Genomic DNA, 27,403 nt, shown 5'->3' with positions numbered 1-27,403 from the left:
AACGCACAGAAAAATAAAAATAAATGCAATTATTCATAACTATTTTTTTTTTATAAAATTACGAGCACGGATTTACAGAAGTTGTTTACGCACGGCGGTACGGTTCCGACCATATCTACTCCTTTTTTTTCCTTTTCATTGTAAGTGAAGCATTGTGTTTTTTTTTTAATGAGAAATAAAGATCTTTAAACCTAAACCTAATGGTAGTCATAAAAATTAATTAAATTAAAAGAAATTTACATCATCTGATTAAATGATGTACTCATCGAACAACGCCATCAGAAGTCATGTCGTCATAACAAGAACAATGTTTACATTTCCGTGCATGTGACTGTACAACCAACTTAATGGATATCTGCAATAATTAACAACTGAAATAGGAGAACGGTAGGTCTTGTTGCTAACAAACATTTTACGTATAATTTAGATATATTTTGTAGTACAGAAAATACAAAACAAAACAACAAAAGTGTGAGTCATTGTCACTATCAGTGGCTGCAATGAACTCGCCCTCGAAGATATACTATGATCGCCATGAATAGTACGAAGAAAAGTATATAGATTAACCTTAAATTAAGTTGAAATCTAAATTTTTTTTCATTATTTTGCATAATAATATGCATTATTATGCATAAATTTCATATAAACCAAACGGCTATGCCAATAAAGTATTTACTATTTAATCACGATAATTATGCATTATTCAAATGCACACTTAGCTAATCCATTTCCCTTTTTTTTAAAAAATTGCAGTTGTTGCTTTACTATCAATGTTATCATAAGTCATAAGATCATTGGTTTAAGTATGTATCAATTCACTAATCACTCAGCGTTCCGGCCGACGCCATGATGTATTATCAAGCCGGCGTATCAACAACACTCAAGCTTAATGTCAAAATTAAGTATTGAATTAAATAATTGAAAAATGTTGTATGTCGAAACTAACCCGAATAATAATAATAATAATATCATGTAGCATCGAATCTTATCCCTATTCTTTCGTTTAAAGAAAAGTTCTGAAGGGGTCTCTCCTGTTACTGAGTGAGGAGTAGAGTTATACCTACATCATAAAATACTAATATAATGTTTCTTTTATATTCGTGTCTCTTTTTTCGCTTACACTTATTCTAAGGTACTTTAAGATATCCCTATTTTGAAGCTCGACTTCCCCATTCATTTGCGGCCAATATGGAACAGTACTAAAAGTTTAATGTTGCAATCTTCACAAAAAGTTTTAAACTCTTCATTTACAAACTGTAGTGATTGAATTTGGATAGCCCAGTCGACTAAAGAGTTCCTTCAGGATGTTAATAATTTGTGAACCTGTTATGGTCCTGGTCACAGGTGGGCACAGTTAAGCAAAAGTTAACTTCGTTAATCTTTAATTCGTTAAATAAAAATGTAACTTCGTTAATCGTTAAAGCCTTTAATTACTAAAAATTTAACGCAAGTTAAAGTTGACAGTTAAAGTTAATTTTTGTTTATATTATAAGGGACAATCAGGCAAATGGCCATATGAATAATCTCCGAATCGCATGGACCGATTTTGTCGAGACTATCAATAGAACCTAGGCTATATTTTTTTCCGCGCTTACGAAATCACGGACGAACGCTAAACCTATCTATAGTTTAGTTATATTTTAAATTCAAATAAAACTTAGACGATTGGGCCGATGTACTACTGCCTGTACAATACACATGACAGCGTGCACTAGTTACACACACTTGTATACTACACTGACAATGATGGACAAATTACCTTTTCAGTCATTTTTTTTTTCGACATTCCGACGTCACGGAATTAGAGAGTTAACTAAATTTAGACAACACAAATTTTCTATTAAACTGTGAGACTTGGTAATATTCAAAAGAAAATAATCAAAACTTTTGTGCAGTATTTACATGTATCTGTTACTATTTGCACCCGTATATTCATTTGCTCATGCTCCCACAATTGAACATTTAATTTTACGTATAATTTGGTAATATATATATTTTTTGCTAAGGACCCACGAACAGACTTTAGTATTAACTACTTTTTTATTTATTAACATAGGTTTATCAATAAAACTTCTTAACATCAGAGGGAACTTATTTAACATTGATAAATAAACTATATAACCAATCCAGTGATACATCTCAACGCATCAAACTATACAACTGAGATGCCGTCGATAACTTCTAGCATCTACTGATATATCGTCGGATCTAATGTTATATGTTAAATAAAGTTAAATTGCTCTCAGTGTACAGAGTGTACGTCACATGACCACGACATAACGAAAACAACCGATTGCGGGTGATGTCTTCTATCTTTCTTATCACCTATAAAATCGTTATAGTCAATTAGTAAGAATATGTTTTGACTTATTTTCAACGACATTCGATTTATTTTAAAACAATCTTTCAATATACGCAAAAATCATAATTACACTAACACAATTATTCTATCTCTTTCTTTATTTTTTCTCGTTTTAGCGTATACTTTTTTGTTGTAAACAAACAAATTATCTTCGCTATTGTAATAATGTACCTCTCTTTTTAGCAGTCGTTGCAATATCAGCTGCATCCTACTGAAAATGTTCGATTTAAATCTAAAATCTAAAATACCTTCAATTTAATGAAAGTTCTTTTGTTTTTACTAATACTTCTTATTTAAAAGAAGTCCGAGACATTAAATTCAATCTAATGAATTTCATTTTGTACAATGTAATAAAATAGTTTAGAATATCTCTAATTTACTAGAAACCCAAATTATAAATTTATACTTTTCGATACTCCGAAGGTACCTTGTTAGGTTTACCTATTTACGCATTCATATATCCAATTTAATGGATATCCAAAATAGACGAAGATATATCTCCAATTTAATGGAAATCCAGAGCACTACATATCTGTATTATCTATATATATAAATGAAAGTCGTATTAGTTACACTATTTATAACTCAAGAACGGCTGAATCGATTTGACTGAAAATTGGTGGGCAGGCAGCTCAGAACCAGGAAACGGACATAGGATTATTTTTACCCCGTTTTCTATCTTTTTATTCCGCGCGGACAAAGTCGCGGGTAAAAGCTAGTTTTAGTTAAAATGATAGCCGATTTTCAAAATACGGCCTGTACCTGTCATTTTACGTGAAATACTTAGTTGCAGTTAATAGATAATAGACCCATATTTCGTATGACACTGTTTTAGATCCTAGAACGGTTCGTTGAAGAAGATTCACAAATACCTTTGCCAGAAATATAATTATTTCTGAACAAAATAAATATGTCAGTTGATACTTATTGTAGCATTTGATGTGTCTCGTTACAGAGAATATTTGATGACCAAATAGTGAGTAGATTAATATAACAGATTTAAAACATCTTTACAATTAAATCAGGCCACCCGTTGACCCCGCCTTTTATTGACGTTCCTTACACTTATGAAGATTGATATTGTAAGTACTCGAAGGTATAATAATTTACAATAATTTCAATCGCTTTTTTTTACAATTAATTTTTTACAGTTAGCTGTAATAATTTGTAAATATTATTGACAATTAAAATTTTTATGAACTAAACTTTAATAGACAAATATTCCTACTCATCATAATAAATAGATAACGACGGCGGAAGTGATATCGCATGCTTGCAATAAATCATCATTACTATTTTACACGTATACAACTTATAAAATCGGATAATACTGTAAACTAATGTTCCCCGTATCATATTGTCATCTTTCTTCTATTATGAAATCTATAATAATTGTACTCTACTTTTAGGCATAAAATTAAATATCTTGATTGCAATGTTTTAATTTACACACAAGTATTTTATTACTTAGGGCGCAAAATACGGACATAGTTACCAATTTTCTATTTTGTTTTTTTTTTTTTTTTTCACCTCGTCGCCATTTGTAGGACCATAGGGTCCCTAAAGATGATTAAGGACAGACACTGGCTCTCCACTACCACACTGGAGCGCAGGCGCACGTCCGCTTCGTACCGCGTTCGTCACTCAACTACCCAGAGACAGCTGTCCCTGCCAGTGTGGTACATGAGACAGTGAATTGTATCTATTCCATAGACACAAACACTACACAAACTATTCACAAAACTAGCATAGCTTTCAGTTGATACATTTCATAATATATTTAAGTTAATTTCAAAATTTATTAAATGAAAACGATTCACTAGTTTTTCATTGACACGATGTCAACAAGAGTGTCGGTCAAGCTTAATTTGTTAATAAGTAAATAAGTTAATTATTATCTTATTTTATTGGAATTTTAGAAATAAAAATATTATTCAATAGTTTAATTAATATGTTAATTATTATTTTATTTAATTGGTTAGTTTATGGATAAAATACCAAATATATTTAAGTTTGCCCTTACGATCCAGTAAATTCAAAACTAGACGGACGGACGGTCGCTTGAGTGTTAGCGTGTCTGGGAATATTTTATGTAGCAGACTGCACTCAAAAGTGGTCTGTTTTTTTTTACTCGCAGAGTAAACGCGCGGCTTCCGCACGGCTTTATTACGTTTCACGAGCACTCGTCGTTACTAAAATTGTTTTTTTTTTAAGTATACAGTACAGTATAATACCTATATACTATTATAGTAGATGGCTTTTAAGTTTGGTACTTTTCAGGTACCGGGTATGGACTTTAGGTTGACGAAATAAAAATACTAAACTATGTATAACCAGAGAGTGGTCACTGGTCATACATTACTGTTTATAATGAAAATGACCAGGTAACAGAGACAATATCGCGGTTAGTTGTCACGAAATGTGTAAAACCTATGAGTCTATACTAAACATAATAGAAAAAACATACAATAATTTAAAACTTTACAGATACATGAATGGACATATGGATAAAAAGCTAAAGAAGTGTACCAGGGTCGCATAGAATAGAAATGTTTAATCTCTGTCTAACTATCTGAGATACGGACGATCACGTACATTTTTATATCTCCACTAAGATACTGAACATATGTGAAATAACAATTAAATTATGGACTCTACATATCTGTCAGAACAAAGAACGGCACAATTCTAATATATATTTATTTATACCTACTCATTCAAATTCTATAGATGATCAATCTGGTTTTACAATGTACAGGGTCGACAAGATGTGAGTCATAGATTTCTATTAGGCATTTGTTACGTGGACTTGATATAACTTGACTTAGCTCTTATATTGCTTCCAAGTAAACGATAAATAAGTGTTTATAACCACGTCTGTTCAGCACGTTCAGTGGCCGAAATATTTTTAGAAAGTAATACATAATCGAAAATCTTTTTTTCAGTAAATAAGAAAACTGGCGCACTTTCGTTTGTATAATATTGTTAAGATCCTTCACCTACATATAAAATTATTAACTTTTACTATTTCTTAAAATCGAGTCAAAGTATTTAAGTTAATTTTATATTTACAACTAAGATATATATTTTTAAATGTCTAGTTTAGCAAGGTTACACTTGTTAGGTGATTTCTAAAAATTTCGTAGGTAATGTCTGTAAAGTAGTGTAATGAGTTTCTACAGTCGAACTTCACTTGACAAATACAGTAGTCTCTACTTTATCAAAGAAAATTAAAGGGATGACAATAATTTCGGCTGTCGAAGCCCACATTAGAAATAAGAAAGGTCTATTTAAACTTACCTTTAATGAATCTCATGTACTTTTGATATGATCAGCTCATCTATAGATTTAAATCTGAAAAGAGAAAGACATATTTTTGAATCTGTATTTGTTAATAAATCTCTAATATGATTAATGAAAAATTCACAATTGTCAGCCAGTTAATAATAGCTCTAGTAATAATTATTTAATCATTAAGGGTGTTTCAAATTTACGGTAACGTATGTTCACATGCGGCTTCAAACGCATGAAATTTCTACATAGAAAAACTTTGTTTTATTGTTACATTAGCTGTCACCCGCAACTCTGTACTCGTGGAATTACAAAAAAACCTAAAAGCCTCTGTGTTCTTCCAGACTTTTCAATATATCTGTGCCAAATTTCAAAAATATGCCGTGATTGCTACTATCCTGCGTTATTAAGAAGTGTGTGTTTACGCTTTAGTATATTAGTATATAAGATGTAAATAACGCAAATCGATGCATCTATATAATAAAGATCGTGATGATAATTTGAAAGGAAAACAAAAATATTGTAAATACACAATGAGAGCATCTATTGTCTGTCATGTTATGTTTACCATTTCGACGGCATTAAACCTTTACTAATACTTGACTTGGTTGTAATAAATAATTCGTAATGTATGCTGTAACATTAAAAAAAGAAAAAAGTATCTATTAAAGTTAATTAAAAAGATGTTCACTAGGTATCTGCTGTTCTCGTTTTCTAGAAACTTCTTCATCATTCTCATGAACTGCAAAGTTATGACAAGAGATTATAGACAAGTATGAATAAACGAAACTAAATGAATAAACTTTTTTTCTCATTAATGCAGTGCAATGGCATTCAAATACTGAAGTAGGGATTCAAGAGCACTGCCTATCGCAATCACGGCTTTCTGAGCATCATCATAATTTCATACAGTTGACTTGTAAATAAATAAAATGTACATTAAATAATTTTGTTCAATACAATTTTTATACCGACCAAACTAAAGTTTTAAAAATGCACTGACATGATTATAAATCTAATGTATTACATTCTAAGAAATTAGAAATTGTTTTTTTTAACAAATATTTTTGGATGGCCGGAGCGTCGGTGGCTTAGGGGTTCGAATCCCACCATGTACCAATGTGTTTTTCAATTTACATATGTACATTTATCCGACGTTCTTACGGTGAAGGAAAACATCGTGATGCAACCATTTATCTGAGAAGAAACTCAAAGATATGTGTGAAGTCAACCAACCAGCACTGGGCCAGCGTGTTTGACTATAGCCTAGTCACCCCTAACTTGGGGTAGGTTCCGAGCCATAAAAATAGACATATAAAAAGCTGATGATGATGATATGGATTGCCTCTAATTTAGGCTTCATGGTAACGTCCAACATAAAACAGGAGAGTGGGCAAAAAAGAAAAGATTGCTACACAATCTTTCAGAGTTTGCAGGGAAACAATGTAAATTGCTTCCTGCTTTGGAAACTGGAGTATGCAAATAGCATGCATTATATGAATATTGAAGGCAGAATCTATAATTTGGGTCAAACATTGCTATAACCCTAGAAAGGTATGTATACGGTATTACAAATTGTATTATGTCTAGCTATTCAACGGCTAAAGCGTGATTACTGTGGATGTGAACGACAGTTCATTTCCCGGTTGTACTGTTAAGGACATTTATTTCCTACCCACTTCTTTGAAATGTATCACATTCTAATTACATCGAAAACTTATCATAACAACACATTGACATACGTATTATAGATCTTATGGTGACAGTTTCTTATCCGATATTCGATCCTAAATGGGAAGTGAATTTAATTATTTAACTGAAAATCTATGACTCAACTATACGTCAAGTTTACGACAGCATTAATAAATGCGGATTGTTAGTTATCACGAAAACAATACAAAAAACGTTAATTAAATTTTAGAGAAATTACCTTAATTTGTAACACGCTAGTCTGGCTTATTAACTGGTTCAAATATAACTAACTTCAAGGAAAGTGTATTTCTATAGAATGATATGAAAAACAAATGTCTTTTCCATCTCTTAAAGTCTTTAAATCTATTTTCATAAAATCACATTGTACACTTTACACTACCAAACATGTATAAAGTGTCTTATTATACATTAAAATACTATAGAACCCAATGGTCTAAAAATGTACTAAAAAATATACAAGTCTATTTATTGCCTATTAAAATTACCTAAGCGCGGAGGCGATACGTTCTGAACAGAAAAAAAGCATGCGGCGAGGACATCAACAGTAAGTGGGCAGGCAACCGTGACTCACAAACTGACAAACGAGTTTTCCATTCTCCAAATCAAAGCCGGGCTCGCTGTTACGAGCGCAGTGATGCCATTCACACGAGGGCGAGGTTTAAAACAGTGAGGTAGTCAATTAACCGTTGGTTTCAGAGACTGAAATCGCTGTATAAAACTTATCGTCATCTATGTCATCATTGGTAAAACGGAGAAAACAATGTTTTAAGCAACGATAAGACTACTATAGTTTGAATACACGCCTGTGGACCGACAAGACTATCTGAATTGGTAGGCATAAGGCAAACTAAGTTATGACAACTCACAAGCGCCCCTAATTGACTACTGAGAGTAGAGTTAATGCTTTGACAATGTTTGTCAAACAATAGCGACACTGCATTTGTGACAATAGCCATCGGGCGTAAAGTACACGAAAAAGAACAATGGCAGAAAAATAGTTGAAAAAAAAATTAGCGTCTAGAAATGTCATATAAATACAATTAATTTGCATATTTTTTTAATAATTTACGTAAATAATTCTATTTTTGTTGAAGCCACAGAAACATTATAATAATTTAAAGAATGTATATTGACTAATCGGATTATCACCCATTAAAGTGTTCCCACCATTTAAAGGATGCCGTATTTTCGGAATTATATTTAGCAAAGTGTACGAATTAGAAATTATTATTACGTATGATATTCCAATACTTACTTTCAAATAGATACTTATTATTTATATTAGGTGTATAATTAGTGAAAAGATAGTTCTTTGGGCTTCAGGCATTTTTAAATGAATGCAAACCGCACTATGTTGTAACTATTCGCTTTTATAGTTATGGCAACATTTAAAATGTCACGCACGTCACAAATACTCCGCCTTGTGTCGGTTGAGTTCGTGTGGCGCTCGTAGCAAAGAGTACCAACATGCCGCGTGACAGCTAGTGGTACTCTTATATTTTTCGAAATCAGCCAACATGACTACTCGTAACCACCATCTGCCTGATTTATAACGATACAGTTCTGATTTAATATACAAAATAAAATCATGTACTAGATATTTACTTAAAAAACAACCTTCATTGCGAATTTTCTCAAGCTGTCATTATGACGTAACCTTAAAAAACGGAAAATTAAAATCAAAATATCTATTTTTTGCGGCTTCCTCGGGCCGAAATTCTTTCAGATATTTGCTCTGTAACTAATTCTTATCGTTTTAAGATATTTTTGATGCTTAGACGCTATCATTTAGCCTCAACTATTTTGATGTATAGGCGGCTGCCATTGTTCTTTCATAATTTTGTAATAATTGACGATGACGAAGGCGATTGTCACAAATATTCGTGCTAGGCCCAATGTTCTGCCGTCGTGTGAAATTAACACGATGGAATGTTCGCAACGCCAGCCGGGTGCTGTGCTGTATGAAATAATGCGGCACGTTAATGTTATTGCCCCACTCACACACACATATGCACGCACACACACAAGGAAGCGCAATACAAATATTGCTGTAATCGAAAATAATCTTTTTATGTCACCGTGATATTATAAACATTATGCTAGTTTGAAATCTCACGAGCAAAATTTGAATTAACCAAAACCGATTGCGATGTCACTGAAAAAAGAACACGTAACAACCTATACCACCCTTTATCAATTTTCTACTAATTAATAGCCCTCGGCCCCCTCCCTCCTGTACTTGCAATTCTCACCCCTGAATCCGCTATCATACATATTAGCTCTTGTTTTTTTTTATTATTTCCTCGTCAATTAAAACATCTATTGTGACTATATTTATTCGAACTTCGTAAACATTACGTGATAGGTTCACTGGCACATTGCTAAACCGGAGTAACTTTTTATTTGACCTTACGCAATTCGACAGTTCAACTCTGATAAGTACAATAATTGGATACATGTTTGATAAAAAAGTAACGTGCGCTTTTACACAAAAGGCCAACAAGGCGAAATATAATACTCGTCTAGTTCTAATAGAAATTAATTTTACAACAAACTGTGAAATTCGACGATGGAAACTCTTGTATTAAAATATTTTTTTTATCTCTCTCGTATTCCCCTGGCGTGTTTGGCCAAAGACATTTTCATTCTTTATTTATTTCAATTTGATTATATAATATTCCTTAAACTACTTTTAATAAATTAATATAAAATAAAAATTCTAATAAAAACCCATATTACCCAAGAAACTTTAGAGAATCATACTAATCCAATGACAATTCGATCTTCGAAATCTGTTTAGTCTACAGGTCGGTCTTTAGTTACTACTAGCTTTTACCCGCGACTCCGTCCGCGCGGAATAAAAAATAGAAATTATCCTATGTCCGTTTCCTGGTTCTAAGCTACCTGCCCACCAATTTTCAGTCAAATCGATTCAGCCGTTCTTGAGTTATAAATGGTGTAACTAACACAACTTTCTTTTATATATATAAGATAAAGATAGATAGATGTCTAAGTAAATCTGCGCTTGACTGTACAGTTGAGAACATATATTTCCTACCCATTTCTGGGAAACTTTTGAAGAGCAATGAATTAAGTCGAATACTTGTTATAGCAGTATACATAAGGTGCCAAATTATAGGTCTTAAGCTGACAGTTTGCTATAACATATTCAAACCTTCGTGGGAAGTGAATATAATTCTTTGGCCGTGCAATGAACACACCTTCCAATGGCAATCGAAGCCGCGAGCCGTCCGCTGTAACACCGCTGCGTACATTGACCCAAATGCTTTCTCTATTACACCTGTTCTAACAGCAATAGCTCTATCTCGCTACTGGATAATTAATTTTTCGAATACGGTAACACTTTTTCTGTTGCGTATTTTTTCTATAATTATTATTTATAATAAACCGCAATGATAAAATATTCAACGTATTTTAAAGACGCCCGAGTTATAAAGTCGTACCTATAAAATTAATGTTTTTATAGAAGGGGACAAAGGAGCAACGGACCGCCTAAAATTACACTTTAAAAAACGTGCACTCATTTTTCTATTTAAAACATAACCAACAATATATATAACATATATAACAAAATATTTATATAGCAGAAGCATTTTAGTATATTACAAACAATATTAAAAAACTAAATTTTGACCGCTCCTTCATTATTGTGGAGTAAAAAAAAGTCCTGTCAAAATCTGACTGGCCGCTTCACCGATATCACCGAACAAACAGACTTGCATACACATGGGTAAACAAACATTCAGACAAATATTTTAAAAATTATTCTTTTGTTATAAGTAACACAAATACTCACATTATATGCACAAAATAGCAATGTTATTTTTTTAAATTACACGCTGATTTTCTATTTTTATTAACTGTAATTACTACAATAGCATAGATAGTATACAACCAACTTGTACAGTGGGTGATCAAATGAGTTTATAGCAATGTGTAATTGTAAGTCCGAGAAGCTAGTATTTACAGTACCTGATCTTATATATATATATATAAAAGAAAGTTGTGTTAGTTACACTATTTATAACTCAAGATCGGTCGAACTGATTTGATTGAAAATCGGTGGGCAGGTAGCTTAGAACCAGGAAACGGACATTGGATAATTTTTACCCCGTTTTCTATTTTTTATTCAGCGCGGACGGAGTCGCGGGTAAAAGCTAGTTAATATTAAAGAAGACAATATACGATTGACACACATAAGATGTCTAATCATGAAGTCGGCATTAAAAGGTTCATTGCCTGCCCATCTTATGAATTAACTTTAAAACACTAAAATTGTAGTGGCATGAAACATATTAATTGGATAGGTACTTTGTTAAAATACTTTAAATGCAATTAGAATTATCTCCTAAATATAAAGTTATTTCTTTTTTAATTATTGTACTTCATGTTATCAAAAGATGGGATGCCTGGATCACATTGTATTGTATATTTATACTAGCTATCGCCCGCGAATCCGTACGCGTGCAGTTAAAAAAAAAAACTAAATGGGGGGGGGAGTTATGAAAAATAGTTGTTAGCCGATTCTCAGACCTACTGAATATGTTCACAAAATTTCATGAGAATCGGTCAAGCCGTTTCGGAGGAGTTCAAGTTCGAACCCCGTGACACGAGAATTTTAAATATACGATTATATCATTATCAATGAAGTCTTGGTTGGCATCTATCTTATCTTATATCTATATATAGGTACATAAAAGAAAGTCGTGTTAGTTACACTATTTATAACTCAAGAACGGCTGAATCGATTTGACTGAAAATTGGTGGGCAGGTAGCTTAGAACGAGGAAATGGACATCGGATAATTTTTACCCCGTTTTCTATTTTTTATTCCGCGCGGACGGAGTCGCGGGTAAAAGCAAGTTTCATTTATTTTAATGTTTTCACTAAACTAGTTGAAATGCCAAAGTAAAAATAATTCTTAAAAGTCTGAAGTCTACTTCAAGAAAAAACAAAGAATGAATTGTTTTATTTTATTTTTTAGGAAAAAAAAGCCTATTCTGACATGCCCAGAACATCCTACTAGAATTTCATCAAAACATGAGCAGTAATTAAGGTATTCAAATGGTACACACATAAAATCCAGACAAGTATAACACACATATTTTGAAGATGGTTATGTTCATTTACAATATCAATTATAATTCTGTATAATGAGAACAGCATAGTATAAAAGTTAAGTATTTTTAATGTATGTTTTGTTAGCGGTAGAAAAATTAATGTCATGTATGTAGGTAGCTTAAAAAAAAGTTGGTAATATATTAGTGAAATATTAAATGATTTTTATTTATATTATTTAGATTATTTTAATAGTGTGTTACATTAAGACAATATACAAAATAGTACACATACTCACACCTATAACCAAAAGAGATAAGTAGAAACAATGTACTAACACTTGGTACAGCCATAAAGAGCTTGGCGAAGGTATTCCTAAAAAATAATCTAGCCACGTGTCAGTTATGCTATTTCCCTGGGATGTTGTACTAAAAACATACATATGCACAAGACAAAATTACAAGTTTCACTTTTAGCCACTTGACCAGAACAAACATATTGTTGCACCAAAACCCAGTAAAACAGATTGCTTTCGAAGTTACTTTTCACAATTTATATATAAAAATAATAATTTTATATAACTAAAACTAAAGTTTTCACGAAGTTACTAACATCAAATTAATTGATTCTAATATGTGAAATTAGTAATTTGATTTAACCTATTAAGTTCTGATGAGCCCAACGACACAATTTAACATCAAAGAATTAAGTAATATTCCAAAATCAGTAACAAATTTTCTGTAAACTTATTGCCTGTATCCGCTCAAAATCGTAACCGTCGACACATTTATTGTATTTTCTATACAATGTATGTTGTTTATGTGTATTATAAAATTGGAAACTTATTCGTATAAGTAATTAAAGGCGTACTCACATTTCAGGAATTAAAAACTTCGCTTGACTTAGACACGCGTAAAATACACCAAAATGGCACACCCAACCAACCCAACAGTCTTTAATATTTTCTGACCAATGGCGACTTTTGACAAATGTCAACTGACAACTTTGAATTTGGCAATAGACAACTAGAATTTTACTTGGTTACTTTAGACTATTAATGTATTAATCTCCATAAATACATAGGTCGTAGGTAGCTGAACTAAAGTTCTATATTTCAAGCTGCTGTGTCCAGAGTTCAAGTTGCTATGATGATCGTCAACCTTCGTTAGGACATGGCAGTTAATTCTAAGTCTTAGTTATGTCTTTCTTGGCCGTTAATTATGAATATTATTAATTCGATGCCTCACCACCGCCACTAAAAGTAACCGTCAGCGCCAAAATAACCAAAACCAAATAGGCACAAAATCCCACGGTTTATAGCCATTCATGTTTCAAAGTTAGTATTAGTACTATATAGTCCGTTCACACAAGGCCAGTCGCGCTTGGAATCATACCCCGTTCACACTAGACCAGCTCAGTAAGCCAGTCGCGCTAACCTGTCATGGACGGTTTTACACCCCGTTCACACTATGCCAGCTCAGTAGGCCAGTCGCGCTCAAAATAAGCGCTGACATTCAACTGGCCTAATGTGGACACCCATCGAAGCCAGTCTGACCGAAAATGAGATGGCTTTCTACTTTTCAGGCCAGTTCGGCCATTCCGCCGATACTGGCACATTTAACAACCTGTCCCAGACCGTCAAATGTGTCAGTGCTGTTATTCGTCATTTTTTCAGTCATTTTGTCAGCATTTGTATTGCTTTTTTTGAATAAAAAGTATTATGTTAAAACTGTGACGGAATTAAATATTAAAATTAGAGCTCTGAAGCCGTAATTCAACTACTATTGAAAGAACGGTAATTAAAATTGCCACGCCTCAGACTGGACTGGCGTAATATGGACAACAACGCCTAAAACCGTCCATGACAGGCCAGCGCGACTAGCCTACTGAGGTTTTCTAGTGTGAACGGGGCATTATGATATGCAGATTCCGGTCACGGTTTGGTAAGCCCGTAGGAAGCAACACTGATATTTATTTCAGGTAAGTGGGAAGCAAAAACACAGTGTTTGTAGCTCGTATCATAGCTAGGCTCGTATATATATAAATTAAAAATAAAAAACACACTTTAAGTGATGAGCCAACATTTTAATTTTAACATAGTGTTAATTTTATTTCTAAATCCAAATCTTCAACACTTGACTTTTTCTTTTTTACGTAAAAGTTTTTTAATCTACTTCTCTTGACTTACTTCATTTATTTATTTTTTACGATACTTTTAATTTTGGTGGTCTTAGCGGAAATAAAATTATAATTTAAAATTCGTACCTGGTAACTCATTCGTTCATTTATGTGCTCTTTGGTTGTGTTGGTCACCATTTTGAATTTTAACCAAAGATTATATAAAATTTTGACTATTAATTCCGGCGGCACTTTTTTGATTCACGCGTTTACGCTTCATGCTAGTGCTTTTGTTTGGCGGGCCTGTAAAAAGTTTATTTAAAGTGAGCACTTTTATGCTAATTTACAATTATTATTCACCATAAACCTATTTTATGCTGCGTAGTGCAAATTTTCTTCATGGGAGACCTAATGAATTTGTCATGAAATCAAAAGCTAACGTTTACCAACATTGATTAACTAATTTTTTTGTTACAGCATCATTAGGCTGGCATCAGCTATCATAGTGCGTTCAGTTCTGAGGAGTTGTTTACGGAAAAATGTCTCAAGGTAGGGAGGATAACCAAAGAAAGAGGAAACAGACTGACTCGTCTGAATCCGCGGTAAGTTAAAATATTAAGGTTATATGCACGACGTTGATTATTTCAACCTCCAGTCGGTTTAAAGTTGACCTGATGTTGTTTCACAAGCAATCAACGCTCTATCGGTGTTAAAATTTACGTGGTAAAAATTGCCTACTACACATGTTATTTATAAATGTGGTAGATTACTGAGATGAACAGTAACGCATATTGTTGTTTCCAGTCTGTGTTCAATAACTTAATGGGCACCATATCCACATTTATTCAGCGGCCATTTACCGATTGGTTTCGAAAACGTAAGGAACCTGATAGTTCAAACAATGATACCGATCAGAGCTCTGAGGAAATTGTTCCACCGCCCAAAAAAAAGAAATGCCATGCAATTGGCAGATATGAACCTTCCCATGTAAGTACTCTTGTAATTTAGATCTTTGTTACTTGATAATAGGCCAAATTACTCAAATTATTAGGACTGGTGTTTTGAAATTAAAAATTTATTGCATGCATACTCAATTATTATTTTTTTTTAATTAAAAATATGCACCTCACATTAATTTGTCACATTTCAAGTTCCTCCGTTCATTCGATTACCTTATAAAGGAGTACAAAGTTTTTCTTATTACATTATTGTCCACTTTTTCAAAACTCATATGAGTTTGCCTCGGGTCTACCATTGATCTACTGATGGCAAATTCCACTCCACTGGTGTTCTACATCTGAACTTCATAGTTTCTAAGTTTAAACTGTAATTGGCAAAGACAACATATTTTTTTTTTAAAATTTCCTTACTTTAAAATCTGACAACGACAGAGTTATTTAAAATCACCATAATTTTAACTTGTGCAAATTTTGTATTACAAAATGAAAATGTTTGTAGCCATATTATGAAGATGGGGCAATAAATGATGACATTGAAGATGATACTGAACAAGCATATGATTCTAATGAATATAATAATGGCAAGTTTCTTTTTGTAATAATCTTCTATTTAACTCCAAAATATACAGCTAAACACTATTTAGTTAAGTCCCTTCCTTTTACCTTTTGTAGGCTGGTGATTTATAATATGTTACTATGTAGAAGAACTTTTACCCTTAAACATTTCATACTGAAACTGCTTCTGGTATATGTACTTTAATATTTATTTATCAAATTCACAATTTTGAAGCGTATCCATAATCATGTTTCATTAATATTGTTTTCTTGTAATGTTTAATATCAGCACGTAATAAAAGGGTTGATATTTTTAAGCTAAAATTTACATTTTTCTATCTATTTCCATAGAGTACTGTTTAAGTTTTTTATGGTTAGGTATTTTGCGTTTAGTTGACATAAAATGCTAAGATAGTGTTTTTTACAGACTCTCAAGAAACACGAAACTCAAGGAAGATAAAAAGTCCCGATCTTGTAAGTGTTTTTAATTAATTATTTTATTTGTCATTAATGAATATCATTTTAATTTGTTCAAAAATATCTGTTTTTCTAGATTTTGTATTGAAAGGAATATGATAAATGAAAATGCATGCATCATGTTAGTTGATATTTTAAATATAGTAAGATATGAGTATTATTAAGTAAAAAATAATTTGTTCAAAATATGCTAAATTTTTTGTAAAGTCAATTTTCTTTTATTGGAAACTAGCTTTTACCCGCGACTCCGTCCGCGCGGAATAAAAAATAGAAAACGGGGTAAAAATTATCCTATGTCCGTTTCCTGGTTCTAAGCTACCTGCCCACCGATTTTCAATCAAATTGATTCAGCCGTTCTTGAGTTATAAATAGTGTAACTAACACGACTTTCTTTTATATATATAGATAATGTTTTGAAATGTCTTTTAATAGGATGATGTTATTTCAAGAAAATCTTCAAAACCAAATGTGCATCTACCAAACCAGTCAAGTGCATATCCACATTTGTCTTCATCTGCAGCCCTTCACAAGCGAGCCACGCGCGCCATGGCGTCGATACCATCTTGTAGGCTTTATTTTTACTACCTTTTTTAATCAGTTAACCTTTTATTTAGTTAGAGCATTATCAAAACTGTTCTGTTTTAGTATTAAATTGTATTTATATTTGTTTGTTTAGGTTCTTCTACAAGTCCTAGTACATCATATATTTCAAGAGCGATGAAAGTCAAAACTAGGGAAAATTCACCTACTTTGACTTTCGATAAATCTTTGGATAGTCCACCAAGCAGGATTGCATCGCGATTGGTGGATAAATCCTTTAAAACATCAAGTAGCTGCACAAATTGTAAGTTGCCTTCAATATTTCTTTTATTATTCTTTCTTACTTAAACAACAATATAAATTTTGTTTTATTTTCAGATTATAAAACAAGAGACTTGCTTTTATCCAGCCAAGCTAACATTATGCTGGTCAAGAATAATTCAAAACGTTTAAAAACAAGTCCTGAAAATATTTCTACAAGGTAATATAAATAATTTAACACCACTATGAAAGTTACTTTTAGATATTTAAGGAAATTTATATAATCAAAATCATTTAAATTACAGCGCGACTGAACCTAAAAAATCAGGGCCCGAACCGAATGAAGTGCCGGGGCAAAGTGAACTGCCAGAACAGAGTGAACTGCCAGAACAGAGTAAAATACCGGGACCGAGTGTACCGTTAGAGCCTAGAGAACCGGAAGTGAATAAAGAAATCACACAGATGTCACAAACGTAAGACATACTTTGTACTGGCTGCTGCACGTGTATTTAAAGATATGTTTGGATGGAAATTTAATATCAAAATTTAAGTTATGTTAATTTTAATAACGTTTAAGGATAGATTGATATATTATACTAGCTTTTGCTCGCGACCCTTTCACGCGGAATAAAAAAAAACATAATAAGTAGCCTATGTGTTCTTCATTACTATGTTCTAAATCTATGCCAAATTTCATAAGATTACTTGAGCCGTCTTCAGATACTTTCATGCATCTTTAATTGCATGTTATATTCAGTCATGTTATTATCATTTTCATTACATATATTGTCATTTTGTCATGGTATTTTTTTATTATGATCCTAAAATCACTTTTTTTATTGTTATTAACTGACTGAAGCCAACTTAGTTTAGGAGCTGAAAAAAGCCGGTAATATTTTCGATGGAATCTAAAAAAAACTCATCCTAAGCTATACTTTTGTAGAACAAGAAGTTCAGAAATGCACAGAACATAAATAAAAAGAGGCCAAATGTATCACAAGTTTAGAGCCCCTGTTAAAATGTAACACATATAAACAACTAATTTTAGGTTCATATATTAATATAGATGATAATACTTTCATTTTTTTCATATTTCTGGTCAACTTTCAAATACAACATAACTCATTGTGCACCACACCTTAGCAATTATCCTTTGGATGAGAAATATTGTGCTAATTGGCCATTTATTTTCAGTTCCAACAAAAATCAGCTAGAAACAAACATTGAAGCAACCAAAAAAGAATCACCCTCTAATATGAAAGAGGTGTCAGAACAGAACAAATCAGATGATCCATTTACCAAATTGATTTTAGCCAGTCGTGATAAATGGGAGTGCTCTGTTTGTCTTGTGCGGAATGATCGAAGCCTGACAAAATGTGGATGCTGCGGAGGACCAGCCAAAGGCCATTCCAATCTGTTGCCTTCAGAACAAACTCCAACGCCCAAATTCAATTTTGGTATTAAAAATACTAGCACTTTTCTAATGAAGACCACAAATAATTCTCCATTTATAATAACAGGCACTCCGCTACAGAAATCAAATTCAGATAAATCCCCTGTCCCCCACCAAACACCTAAGAACGACAGTTTCCTACCAATGTACCTACCCTCAATAAGTAAGGTGTCAAATCTGAGTGTGGTGAATGAAAACTCGCTGCAAAGTGCAAATTTACGTGTTCCCAGTCCTGCCAACCCTGCCCCCACACTTGATCCTAATCCTGCCCCTCCTGCCGACCCTTTCCCTGTTCCTACTGCCGACCCTAGTCCTGCTCCTAATCCCGACCCTATTCCTAACCCTAATCCCGCCCCCATTCTCAACTCTAATCCCACTCCAATTCTCACCCCCACTACCAACCCAAATCCCATCCAAATGTTGACGCCCATTCCTGAATCTAATAGCGCCCCCACTACCAACCCAAATCCCATCCAAATGTTGACGCCCATTCCTGAATCTAATAGCGCCCCCACTACCAACCCAAATCCCATCCGAATGTTGTCGCCCATTCCTGAATCTAATAGCGCCCCCACTCCCAACTCTAATCTCGCCTCAATTCTCTCCTATACTCCCTTCCCTCGTCCAGTCCGATTATTCGACTCCACTACTGAACCTAATCCAACATCCATTCTCGACCCTACTCTCTCCCCCACTCAAGTACCTGCAGCTCATACCTTCACCGCCGCTGCTACAGCCGCTCCTACAGCCGCTCCCACCCCAGTCCCCCCATTAATAACAAGTTCTAGTCCTGCTAGCACTACTATGTCTAGCATTATCGGACATTCATATCTAGAAAACACTAAGTTCATTTTCGGAACTCCCAATGTAAATATTAATTCAGGAATAAAGTTAGGCTTAAGTAGCAATATTCCAATGCCAAACGCATTTGAAATGCAAATGCCTACTGAAAACCAGTTGAACGGGCGCATTGGTGTTTTCGGGGCTGGGAACGCGCCAGAAAATCAAACTCACTCCGCTCCATTATTTTCGTCGGCACCGCATGTTAATATCTTTGGCTCGAACACCACTCCAGTCAACACTTTATCCGAGCATGTAGAACCGAGACAACAAACGGGTTTCGTGTTTGGTATGATGCCTAAAGCAACACCAAAGTTTGAGCAGCCCGCTCCGAGACCGCCCGCCGCCGGACTTGTCTTCAGCTTCGGCCAGGTGAGAACATTGACCTTACTAGGAACCTTTACCGTGTCCATAAAAGTATGTCTGCTTTTGAAACTTTGTTAGGGTATTCTTAACCTTAGCCATATTGTTGTTCATCAGCCACAGCCGATGCAGACACAGCCGCAGCCTATGCATGCACAACCATTGGGTGTGCAACCAATGAGTATGCAGTCTACGGGGCTGCAGTCGATGCAGTCCAGTGTATATAACTTTGCTGGCAGCCAATCTATGCCACAGTTCAACATGGGCAGTTCTCCCACAACTCATACAACTACCAGAAAAGTTAAAAGAGCGGTACGCAGAAATAACGTGCGTTAAGATAAAAGTGTAATTTTAATGTACATAATTGGCAATTATTTTCTTGCCTAAACTAAGGGCAAAAAGTTGAAATGTAAAATATTGCAATATCAATGGCGTTTGTGGCGTTTTCATGATGAGGTTGTTTTGGTCAAGCTTCAAAAAGATTACATAGGGTGATCTGAATATAATTTATAAACTAGGCTATCCAGAAAAATACAACTTCTAACTAATTTTGTCTAATGAAAACTACAATTCCATTCATTATGGTAATGCATGGTACTATGTTACATGGTAATATATGGTACATTGGCATGGATTTTGTTAATTGTAGTCGACTTGACATAGTATTTTATTGTAATCTTGGTGTATAGACCAATAAGGCTATTTGAATCCATTGGTATAAGTCAAACTTCCATGTTACAGGTCACTAGCACTGTTGTCAACGTCAAAAGTTACCCAAGATTCTCTTTAAACTGTAGATTTTATGTCTAAGTAGGTATTATGTATATATTCTGATAGAACCAATTGCGATAGCAGCCACTCACCGGTTCAGATATCCTTGTTTGACTATATAGTCACAGTCATAGAAAATGGCACTAAAAAAACATGATATGACTTCTACATTTCAAAAATTCAATTTCTTTTTTAATGGCGGTCCTTTTTGATTTCGCCAAAATCCAGTTCATAGAGCTTGGTCTGTGGTTTTGACTGAATCCAGGTGTCTTTAGGTGTGGGCTCTTGTTTATTGGGTGGGTTTCGTGATTGCACAAGGTCACATCAATTTTGATTATAATTATTTGACAAAGTAATCGACTGTTGAATTACTTACCTAAAACAAGACAAACAATATATATAACAAAACAGATTGTTAGAAGGTTAGTAAAGACAAACAACTTATAGTCTAATGTTATTCTGGTTAACATATTCACATAAAATATTTACAAAAGGAGTATGTACGAGGCCTAACAAAGATTTGAAATTCGTCGGTCTGGGGATAGTGTCCGGTAGCGCTTCGTAAAGGGACGGTCTCCTAGGACAGTTAAAGAAAATGTGTTCTGCTGATCCCTCCTCAAGCCCACATTCACAGAGGGAGCTATCCTTGACCCTTATCTTAGCTAGGTGAACCGGGGTACAAGCGTGGCCTAGCCTTAACCTGCATATTGTGGACGTGACCCTCTTGTTGGCTTTTCTATATTTAAAAAACCAAGGCCGAGCGAGCAGTGAGTCTTGAACATCCGCGTAATGTTTGCCTTTATTGCGTTTCGAAAGGTTCCACGCTTCATTCCAGCATGATATAAGATCATCCTTAGCTAGAGACGTTAGATCTTGTGCATAGGTTGCATAATGAGTATCACTACCGGTTTTCGTGGCATCTTTAGCACACTGATCAGCACCCTCATTACCCACTATACCGCTGTGTCCCGGGATCCAAGCTAGGGTGACTTTTATGCCAGATACGTGACACCGAAAAAGAATTTCTTTGATATTCAGAACAAAAGGGAATTTTGACTTGGACCTGAATTGGTTTGCAAGGATAGCCTGTAGGCAGCTTCTAGAGTCAGTGAATATCACCGTGTTGTGAAGCTTATGTGATTCTATAAACATCAAGGCTTCAAGAATAGCTAGCGCCTCCCCTGTAAAAATCGAGGCTTGAGGGGGGCACTTAAAGTTTAAAATGATGTTGTACTCCGGTATCCAGATAGCGAAGCCTACACAGCCATCAGCTCTTATTTTTGATGCGTCAGTGAACATAGTATGCCAACCATTCCACTTATCATTAACGACAGAGTTAAATTTGGCGTTTGCATCGGGGTCGTCTTTGTTTATTCCGATATTTAGAACGATGTCCGGGCGGTATGGAATTGCATTATAGGATGTAAGAAATAAAGGATTTAACCTACATTGATAGACGGGACAGGGGAGGCTGATAAATCTAACAAAACTAGTGAAGAGGACTGGGTGGGACTTATGTCTCCAGTAACTGCTAGAAGAGATGTGTTCTGAAAGAGTATGTAACTTTGAAATAAGGGGGTGGTTGGAAAGCTGAAAAATTTTGTAAATGAATCTGTCCGATAAGTACTGTCTCCTCAAGTGCAACGGAGGTTCTGCACATTCGACCTGAAGGGCGTTGATGGGAGAGGACTTCATTGCTCCGATTATGATACGCAGACACTTTGATTGGGCCCTGTCTAAGGAGGTTAAGGCAGACTTATTGCAGGGTTCTAGAATGTGGGTGCCATAATCAAAATGGCTGCGCACCAAAGCGTTATATAATAGCTTTTGTGTGTACGGATGTGATCCCCACCATACGCCTGACAGGGAACGAAGGATATGGATATTCTTTTCGCACTTTTTGATGATGTGATTAATGTGTTGGACACCGGTCATACGCGAGTCAAAAACGACCCCGAGAAATTTTACTGAGTTTCGCACTGGGAATATTTTTCTATCAAATGAAATAATGACGTCGGGAATAGATCGCATGCGAGAGAATGTCACTACACTGCTCTTCTCAACTGAAAGGGATAGACCATGATTACCTAACCAGTCATGGAGATAGTTAATAGCGGAGTTGAGGCGAGCAGAGGCATCCCCTAAGTCCTTGGCTGAGACGTATAGAGCCAAATCATCCGCGTATTGTAGTACGTTGCAAAATGAATTTACGGAAAGTTCTAGGTCGTAGGTATACAAATTGTATAGTAGTGGGCTTAAAACTGATCCCTGAGGGAGGCCCTTCCATAGAAGTCTAGGAGGAAGTAAAGAGTTTTGGGAAGAAATTAAAATGGCTCTAGCGGAGAATAAATTAAATATGAAGTTAACCATCTTCTCTGGTATACTCAGCTGGATCATTTTTTGTCTGAGTATAGGAAGAAGGACATTATCATATGCGGATGCAATGTCAAGAAACACCCCGACCAAGGACTCTCCTTTAGAGTAAGCAATGCGTATATCCGTTGCAAGGCAACCTACGCTATCCATGGTGCTTAATCCCTTCCTAAAGCCAAATTGACTTTTAGGAAGGATGCCTCTACTCTCCACAAACCACTCCAATCTATTTTTAACAAGGTGTTCTAAAATTTTACTCATGGTACATGATAGGGCGATGGGACGGTAGCTACTTGACTCGTTACTAGGTTTCGCTGGCTTGAGGATAGGGACGATTATTTGTGTTTTCCATTCATCTGGGGGGATTCCTAAAGAATAAATATTATTTAATATGTTTAAAAAAATTAATTTGGACGTAGGGCTACATTTAACAATGAATGAATAAGGTATTCCGTCAACTCCCGGGGACGAGTCCTTAAGAGACTCCAAAACTGTAGTGAGTTCGTCCAGTGAAAAAGGGGCGTCAAGAATATCATGAGTAGATGAGAGCGGAGGGGGGAGGGAAGAGAACTCAGCTAAGGTGGGGACGTAAGGGGGAGCAAGTCGACATGAGAATGAATCGATCCAAACCGATGGGTCGTTGGAAGAAGAATTGTGATCTACTGATACAGATCCGCGAAATCTCCTGACATTCTTCCAGACTAATGAAGGGCGGGAACTGGGGGAAAGAGACTCACAAAACATGTTCCAGCCCAGTCTCTTTCGTTCGGATAGTGTTCTGACTGTCCTTGCAGCTACTTCTTTATATTTAATGTAATTAGCTGGAGACATGTGTAACGCGTATTCCTTCTCGGCATCTTTACGTTGTTTACATAAATTAGAACAGTCAGAGTCCCACCAAGGAAGTGATGGGATTTTACCCCTAGAAGCATTTTTAGTAGGAATTGTTGTCTCTGCTGCTGTAAGTAAAGCATTCCTAAAGATAGTGTAAGCATAATGGGTGTTCTCAAGGGACACTGGAGAAAGATTAGCCAAAAGAGCGTCAACAGACTGAGAGAACTGAATCCAGTCAGCCTTAGATAAATTAAATTTAAGTCGAGGGTTACAAGGGGGGGATATATAATTAGAAGAGTCAGGAAAGGACATAACGATGGGGAAATGGTCACTGCCATGCGAATTGCACAACGTAAACCATGTGAGGCGTGTGGAGATGGCTGGAGTGCATAGAGAAAGATCTACAGCGGATTTTGGGTTCTGGCCAGGGAGTACTCTGCGAGTGGGGGAGCCGTCATTGAGGATGCAGAGATTATAGTCATCAACTAGGTCAAGAAAGGCGGAGGATATGGAATCGTTATGATAACAACCCCATGAAGTGTGGTGAATGTTAAAGTCACCCAATACAACAACAGGTGGGGGGAGGGCACCAATGATTGAGAATAGATTTGTTAGAATGGACATGTTAGGATCCGGTATATAAACGGATAGAAATGATATATCTAAAGTTCTAACAGCCACTACATTGAAACGGTCACTGTCATGTGGAGGTAGGGTCAACTGAGAATATGGGATGGATTTCGAAACTAAAATGCAGCTACCGCATTTTCCGTTGTTTTTATCATCACGAAGGCAGGCAAAACCAGGGACTCTGAAGCGTGAGCCCGGGAGTAGGCGTGACTCTTGGACAGCAAAAATCAAGGGGTTATGTTTATTTATGAGGAAGATCAGTTCAGCTTTTTTTAATTTAATGCTGCGACAGTTCCATTGTAGAATTGTTAGGGACATTGTTGAAAATGGAGATCAGCTGAGTCAATTTTTGGTAGACATTGTTCGGTAGGGCCACGTCATTCATTTTCGAAATGATGTTGATGAGGGTGGATAAAAGAAGTTCTAATAGATTTTCTTGTTGAGGGGGGTTGGGGGATAACAAAGCGCATCCATCGGGGGTGGTAGAAGGTGGTGTATTTACAATATGACGGTGGGCTTCTCTGTCGTAGCCTGGGTTTAGGGTAGCAGAATGAGGGCGTCGGGCTATAGTAATAGTCTTCTTATAAGAAGAGGGTTGAGAAATGGAATGTAGTGGCTGAGGGGTCGGAGTGAGCTGTTTGAGGATACGTAGACATAAATGGTGGAGTCATTCGAGCAGTATCGGCAAATGATCTACTCACCTGCGGGAACCTAGCTGATGCTTCTAAATATGAGATGCTTTCCTGTGACATAATTAATTTGATTGATTTTTGTCGACTGTGCTCTGGGCAGGATGTGTCAGTGGCAGAGTGGGGGCCGGAGCAGAACAGGCATAGTGGGGATGACTTCGAGCAGGTAATTCCTTCGTGGGGTTGGGAGCAAATAAAGCAGCGAGGGGCGGATCGACACTGCGTTGAAATATGGCCGAATCGGCAGCACTTGTTGCACTGGATAGTAGGGAGGACATATACTTCAACAGGGAGGGAAGTAAAAAAGCAGAAAATACGCTTTGGAAGCTTTTGACCAGAGAAGGTTAAGACTACAGATTGGGTAGGTATCCAGGTAGGAATATTGTTTTCTATCTTCTTCCTGTTCAGGCGGCGTGCTTTAATGACTGCGCCGCAGCCAGCAGGAACTTCTACCGATTGGACCAGCTCCTCTAAAGTCCATTCTACTGGTACATCACGCACAATTCCCATTCGTGTAACATTATAAGATGGGATGTTAGCTTCAAATTTAGCTGACTGAAGTGCAGGGTGTTCTAGAAAAGTGTTAGCCGCAGCAGCAGATTTAAATTCCACTGAAACCCTGTTGCGGCCAATGCGTTTCACACCATCCTGAATTATATTTTTTATGCTGTTCCTAAATAGAAAGTGTCCGAATTTGATGGGTTTCAAGGTGGTGCCGGCAGACACATCTGTTACCGTTTTACTAACGTGGACTAGAAAAGGGGCAATGTCACCTTCGGAGTAACGGGTCTTACGTTCTACAAAATCGGGATGTGTGTACGTAGACTGAATCGACGGCGAAGTTTGTGAAGGGTTTGTAATAGTTTTTTTAGGGGGAATGTTTTCCTCAGTCTGTGGTGGTCGTTTTCTGGGATTGGGCGAATCAATATCCATCTGAGAGGAATTATTTTGCGAGTGGGGCGCACATGATCCTATATAACCTCCCCCGGGATCGTGCGGGTCATCCATGATTCTTACCTATTAACAATAGAACAAACACAATATATTTACACTCACGGTAGATATATACCAACACCAACACGAATTAGTAGCGCAAGTCAACAGCAAATAGGCGAATATTATCAAAAAAAACACCGGGAAACTTCGAAGACACTTGTGTTCACACTCGACGTCCCATTTCAAAAAGAACCCACCAACACTTTTGACATTGACAGGATTGTAAGGTTGGGCTAGTGACCTATCATAGTTTGACTTATATCCTCTTGTCAGTCTTTACAAAACGGTGTATAACAGAGTACCACAGATTTCTTGGTGGAAAATATGATGATTAATTGAATGTACATGTTTTATTAGTTTTTAGAACTTTATCAATCATTGCTTGTTTTATACTTATGAAAACTTGATTATTTTTTAATTTTATATTTAAGTTAATAATTAAAATAAATCAGAATCATTTTAAATCAATAAAAATTAAATTAATTAATCTAATAAAATTAATTAAATAAATAAATTAATCATTTGTTAAATTTTCTATTAGTTTTCATTTGTCTATGTAATAAGTACAGCAGTGTTAACTAATTTATTTCTTATCTATTTGCAAATTTCTGTAAGATAAGTCATCTTCAAATTTTACATTTTTAAATTATTTTTATTAAATTATATTTTTGTTAAATTTCTTCCGAATCCTAAGCAAATAAAAAGAATTGATTCAATTAAATATTGGTTTTCATTCGATATACGACCTTCTTAAATGAATACAATATTAATATTATAATATTCATTCACTGGTACAAGGACATCTTAGTTTTATAGAAAAAAACCTTATTGCCATCTTTTTCTTAACACATGTACAGTAAATCCTCTGACCTTTAAAATACACTGCACTTCACAGACTTACAAGCTGTGGTTCGCACAAAAAATTTTATGCCAGTTTTTTGACATTGACAGGGGGCGTGTACAAACAAAAATTTTCCAAAAAACGTTCAACACCAAGCGATTGATTTATAATAATAATTCCTTATTATTTAAATCGATATATTCAGTTTTATTTTTTTATAGGAGAAGAGAGCAAATGAGCAACGGACCGCCTAAAGTTA

General features: G+C 35.2%; 3 protein-coding genes across 5 annotated transcripts in view; 1 reads left to right on the top strand and 2 right to left on the bottom strand.

Annotated features, from left to right (window-relative positions):
• The window catches only part of LOC106717320 (ecotropic viral integration site 5 ortholog), a 44,354-nt gene extending 30,946 nt beyond the window's left edge, over positions 1-13,408 (bottom strand). For both annotated transcript variants that reach the window (XM_014511164.2, XM_045686079.1), the window contains exons 1-2: positions 13,319-13,408; positions 5,663-5,716 (exon numbers count right to left, since the gene is read on the bottom strand). The gene's annotated coding sequence lies outside the window, so the exon portion shown is untranslated. The remainder of the gene's footprint in view (positions 1-5,662; positions 5,717-13,318) is intronic.
• Positions 13,409-14,738: 1,330 nt separating this feature from the next.
• On the top strand, positions 14,739-20,954 carry LOC106717285 (mucin-2). Of its 2 annotated transcripts, XM_014511100.2 has the most exons (12): positions 14,739-14,885; positions 15,040-15,164; positions 15,367-15,549; positions 16,021-16,102; positions 16,504-16,550; positions 16,986-17,118; positions 17,230-17,397; positions 17,472-17,574; positions 17,660-17,827; positions 18,549-19,213; positions 19,274-20,019; positions 20,128-20,954. In XM_014511100.2, the coding sequence occupies exons 2-12, from the start codon at positions 15,102-15,104 to the stop codon at positions 20,344-20,346; spliced, it is 2,577 nt and encodes an 858-aa protein (XP_014366586.2). In that variant the 5' UTR covers positions 14,739-14,885; positions 15,040-15,101; the 3' UTR covers positions 20,347-20,954. The 2 variants fall into 2 exon arrangements, with proteins under 2 accessions (XP_014366586.2, XP_014366585.2); XM_014511099.2 differs by having other exon boundaries at positions 18,549-20,019.
• Positions 20,955-21,222: 268 nt separating this feature from the next.
• On the bottom strand, positions 21,223-22,080 carry LOC123723473. Its single transcript, XM_045686152.1, has one exon. It carries the CDS (start codon positions 22,078-22,080, stop codon positions 21,223-21,225), a length of 858 nt encoding a protein of 285 aa, XP_045542108.1.
• Between the last annotated feature and the right edge of the window lie 5,323 nt (positions 22,081-27,403).

Source organism: Papilio machaon, chromosome Z (assembly GCF_912999745.1).
Source record: "Papilio machaon chromosome Z, ilPapMach1.1, whole genome shotgun sequence".
NCBI lineage: Eukaryota > Metazoa > Arthropoda > Insecta > Lepidoptera > Papilionidae > Papilio > Papilio machaon.
The sequence above is the reverse complement of the archived record's forward strand: the minus strand, read 5'-3'. Positions and strand labels throughout refer to the sequence as shown.

Coding starts and splice junctions, on each gene's coding strand:
- LOC106717285 (XM_014511099.2), top strand. CDS start 15,102: ATGTCTCAAGGTAGGGAGGATAACCAAAGAAAGAGGAAACAGACTGAC. Junction 17,575..17,659: donor CCTGAAAATATTTCTACAAG/GTAATATAAATA, acceptor TTTAAATTACAG/CGCGACTGAACCTAAAAAAT. Junction 17,828..18,548: donor ATCACACAGATGTCACAAAC/GTAAGACATACT, acceptor ATTTATTTTCAG/TTCCAACAAAAATCAGCTAG.
- LOC123723473 (XM_045686152.1), bottom strand. CDS start 22,080: ATGTTCACTGACGCATCAAAAATAAGAGCTGATGGCTGTGTAGGCTTC.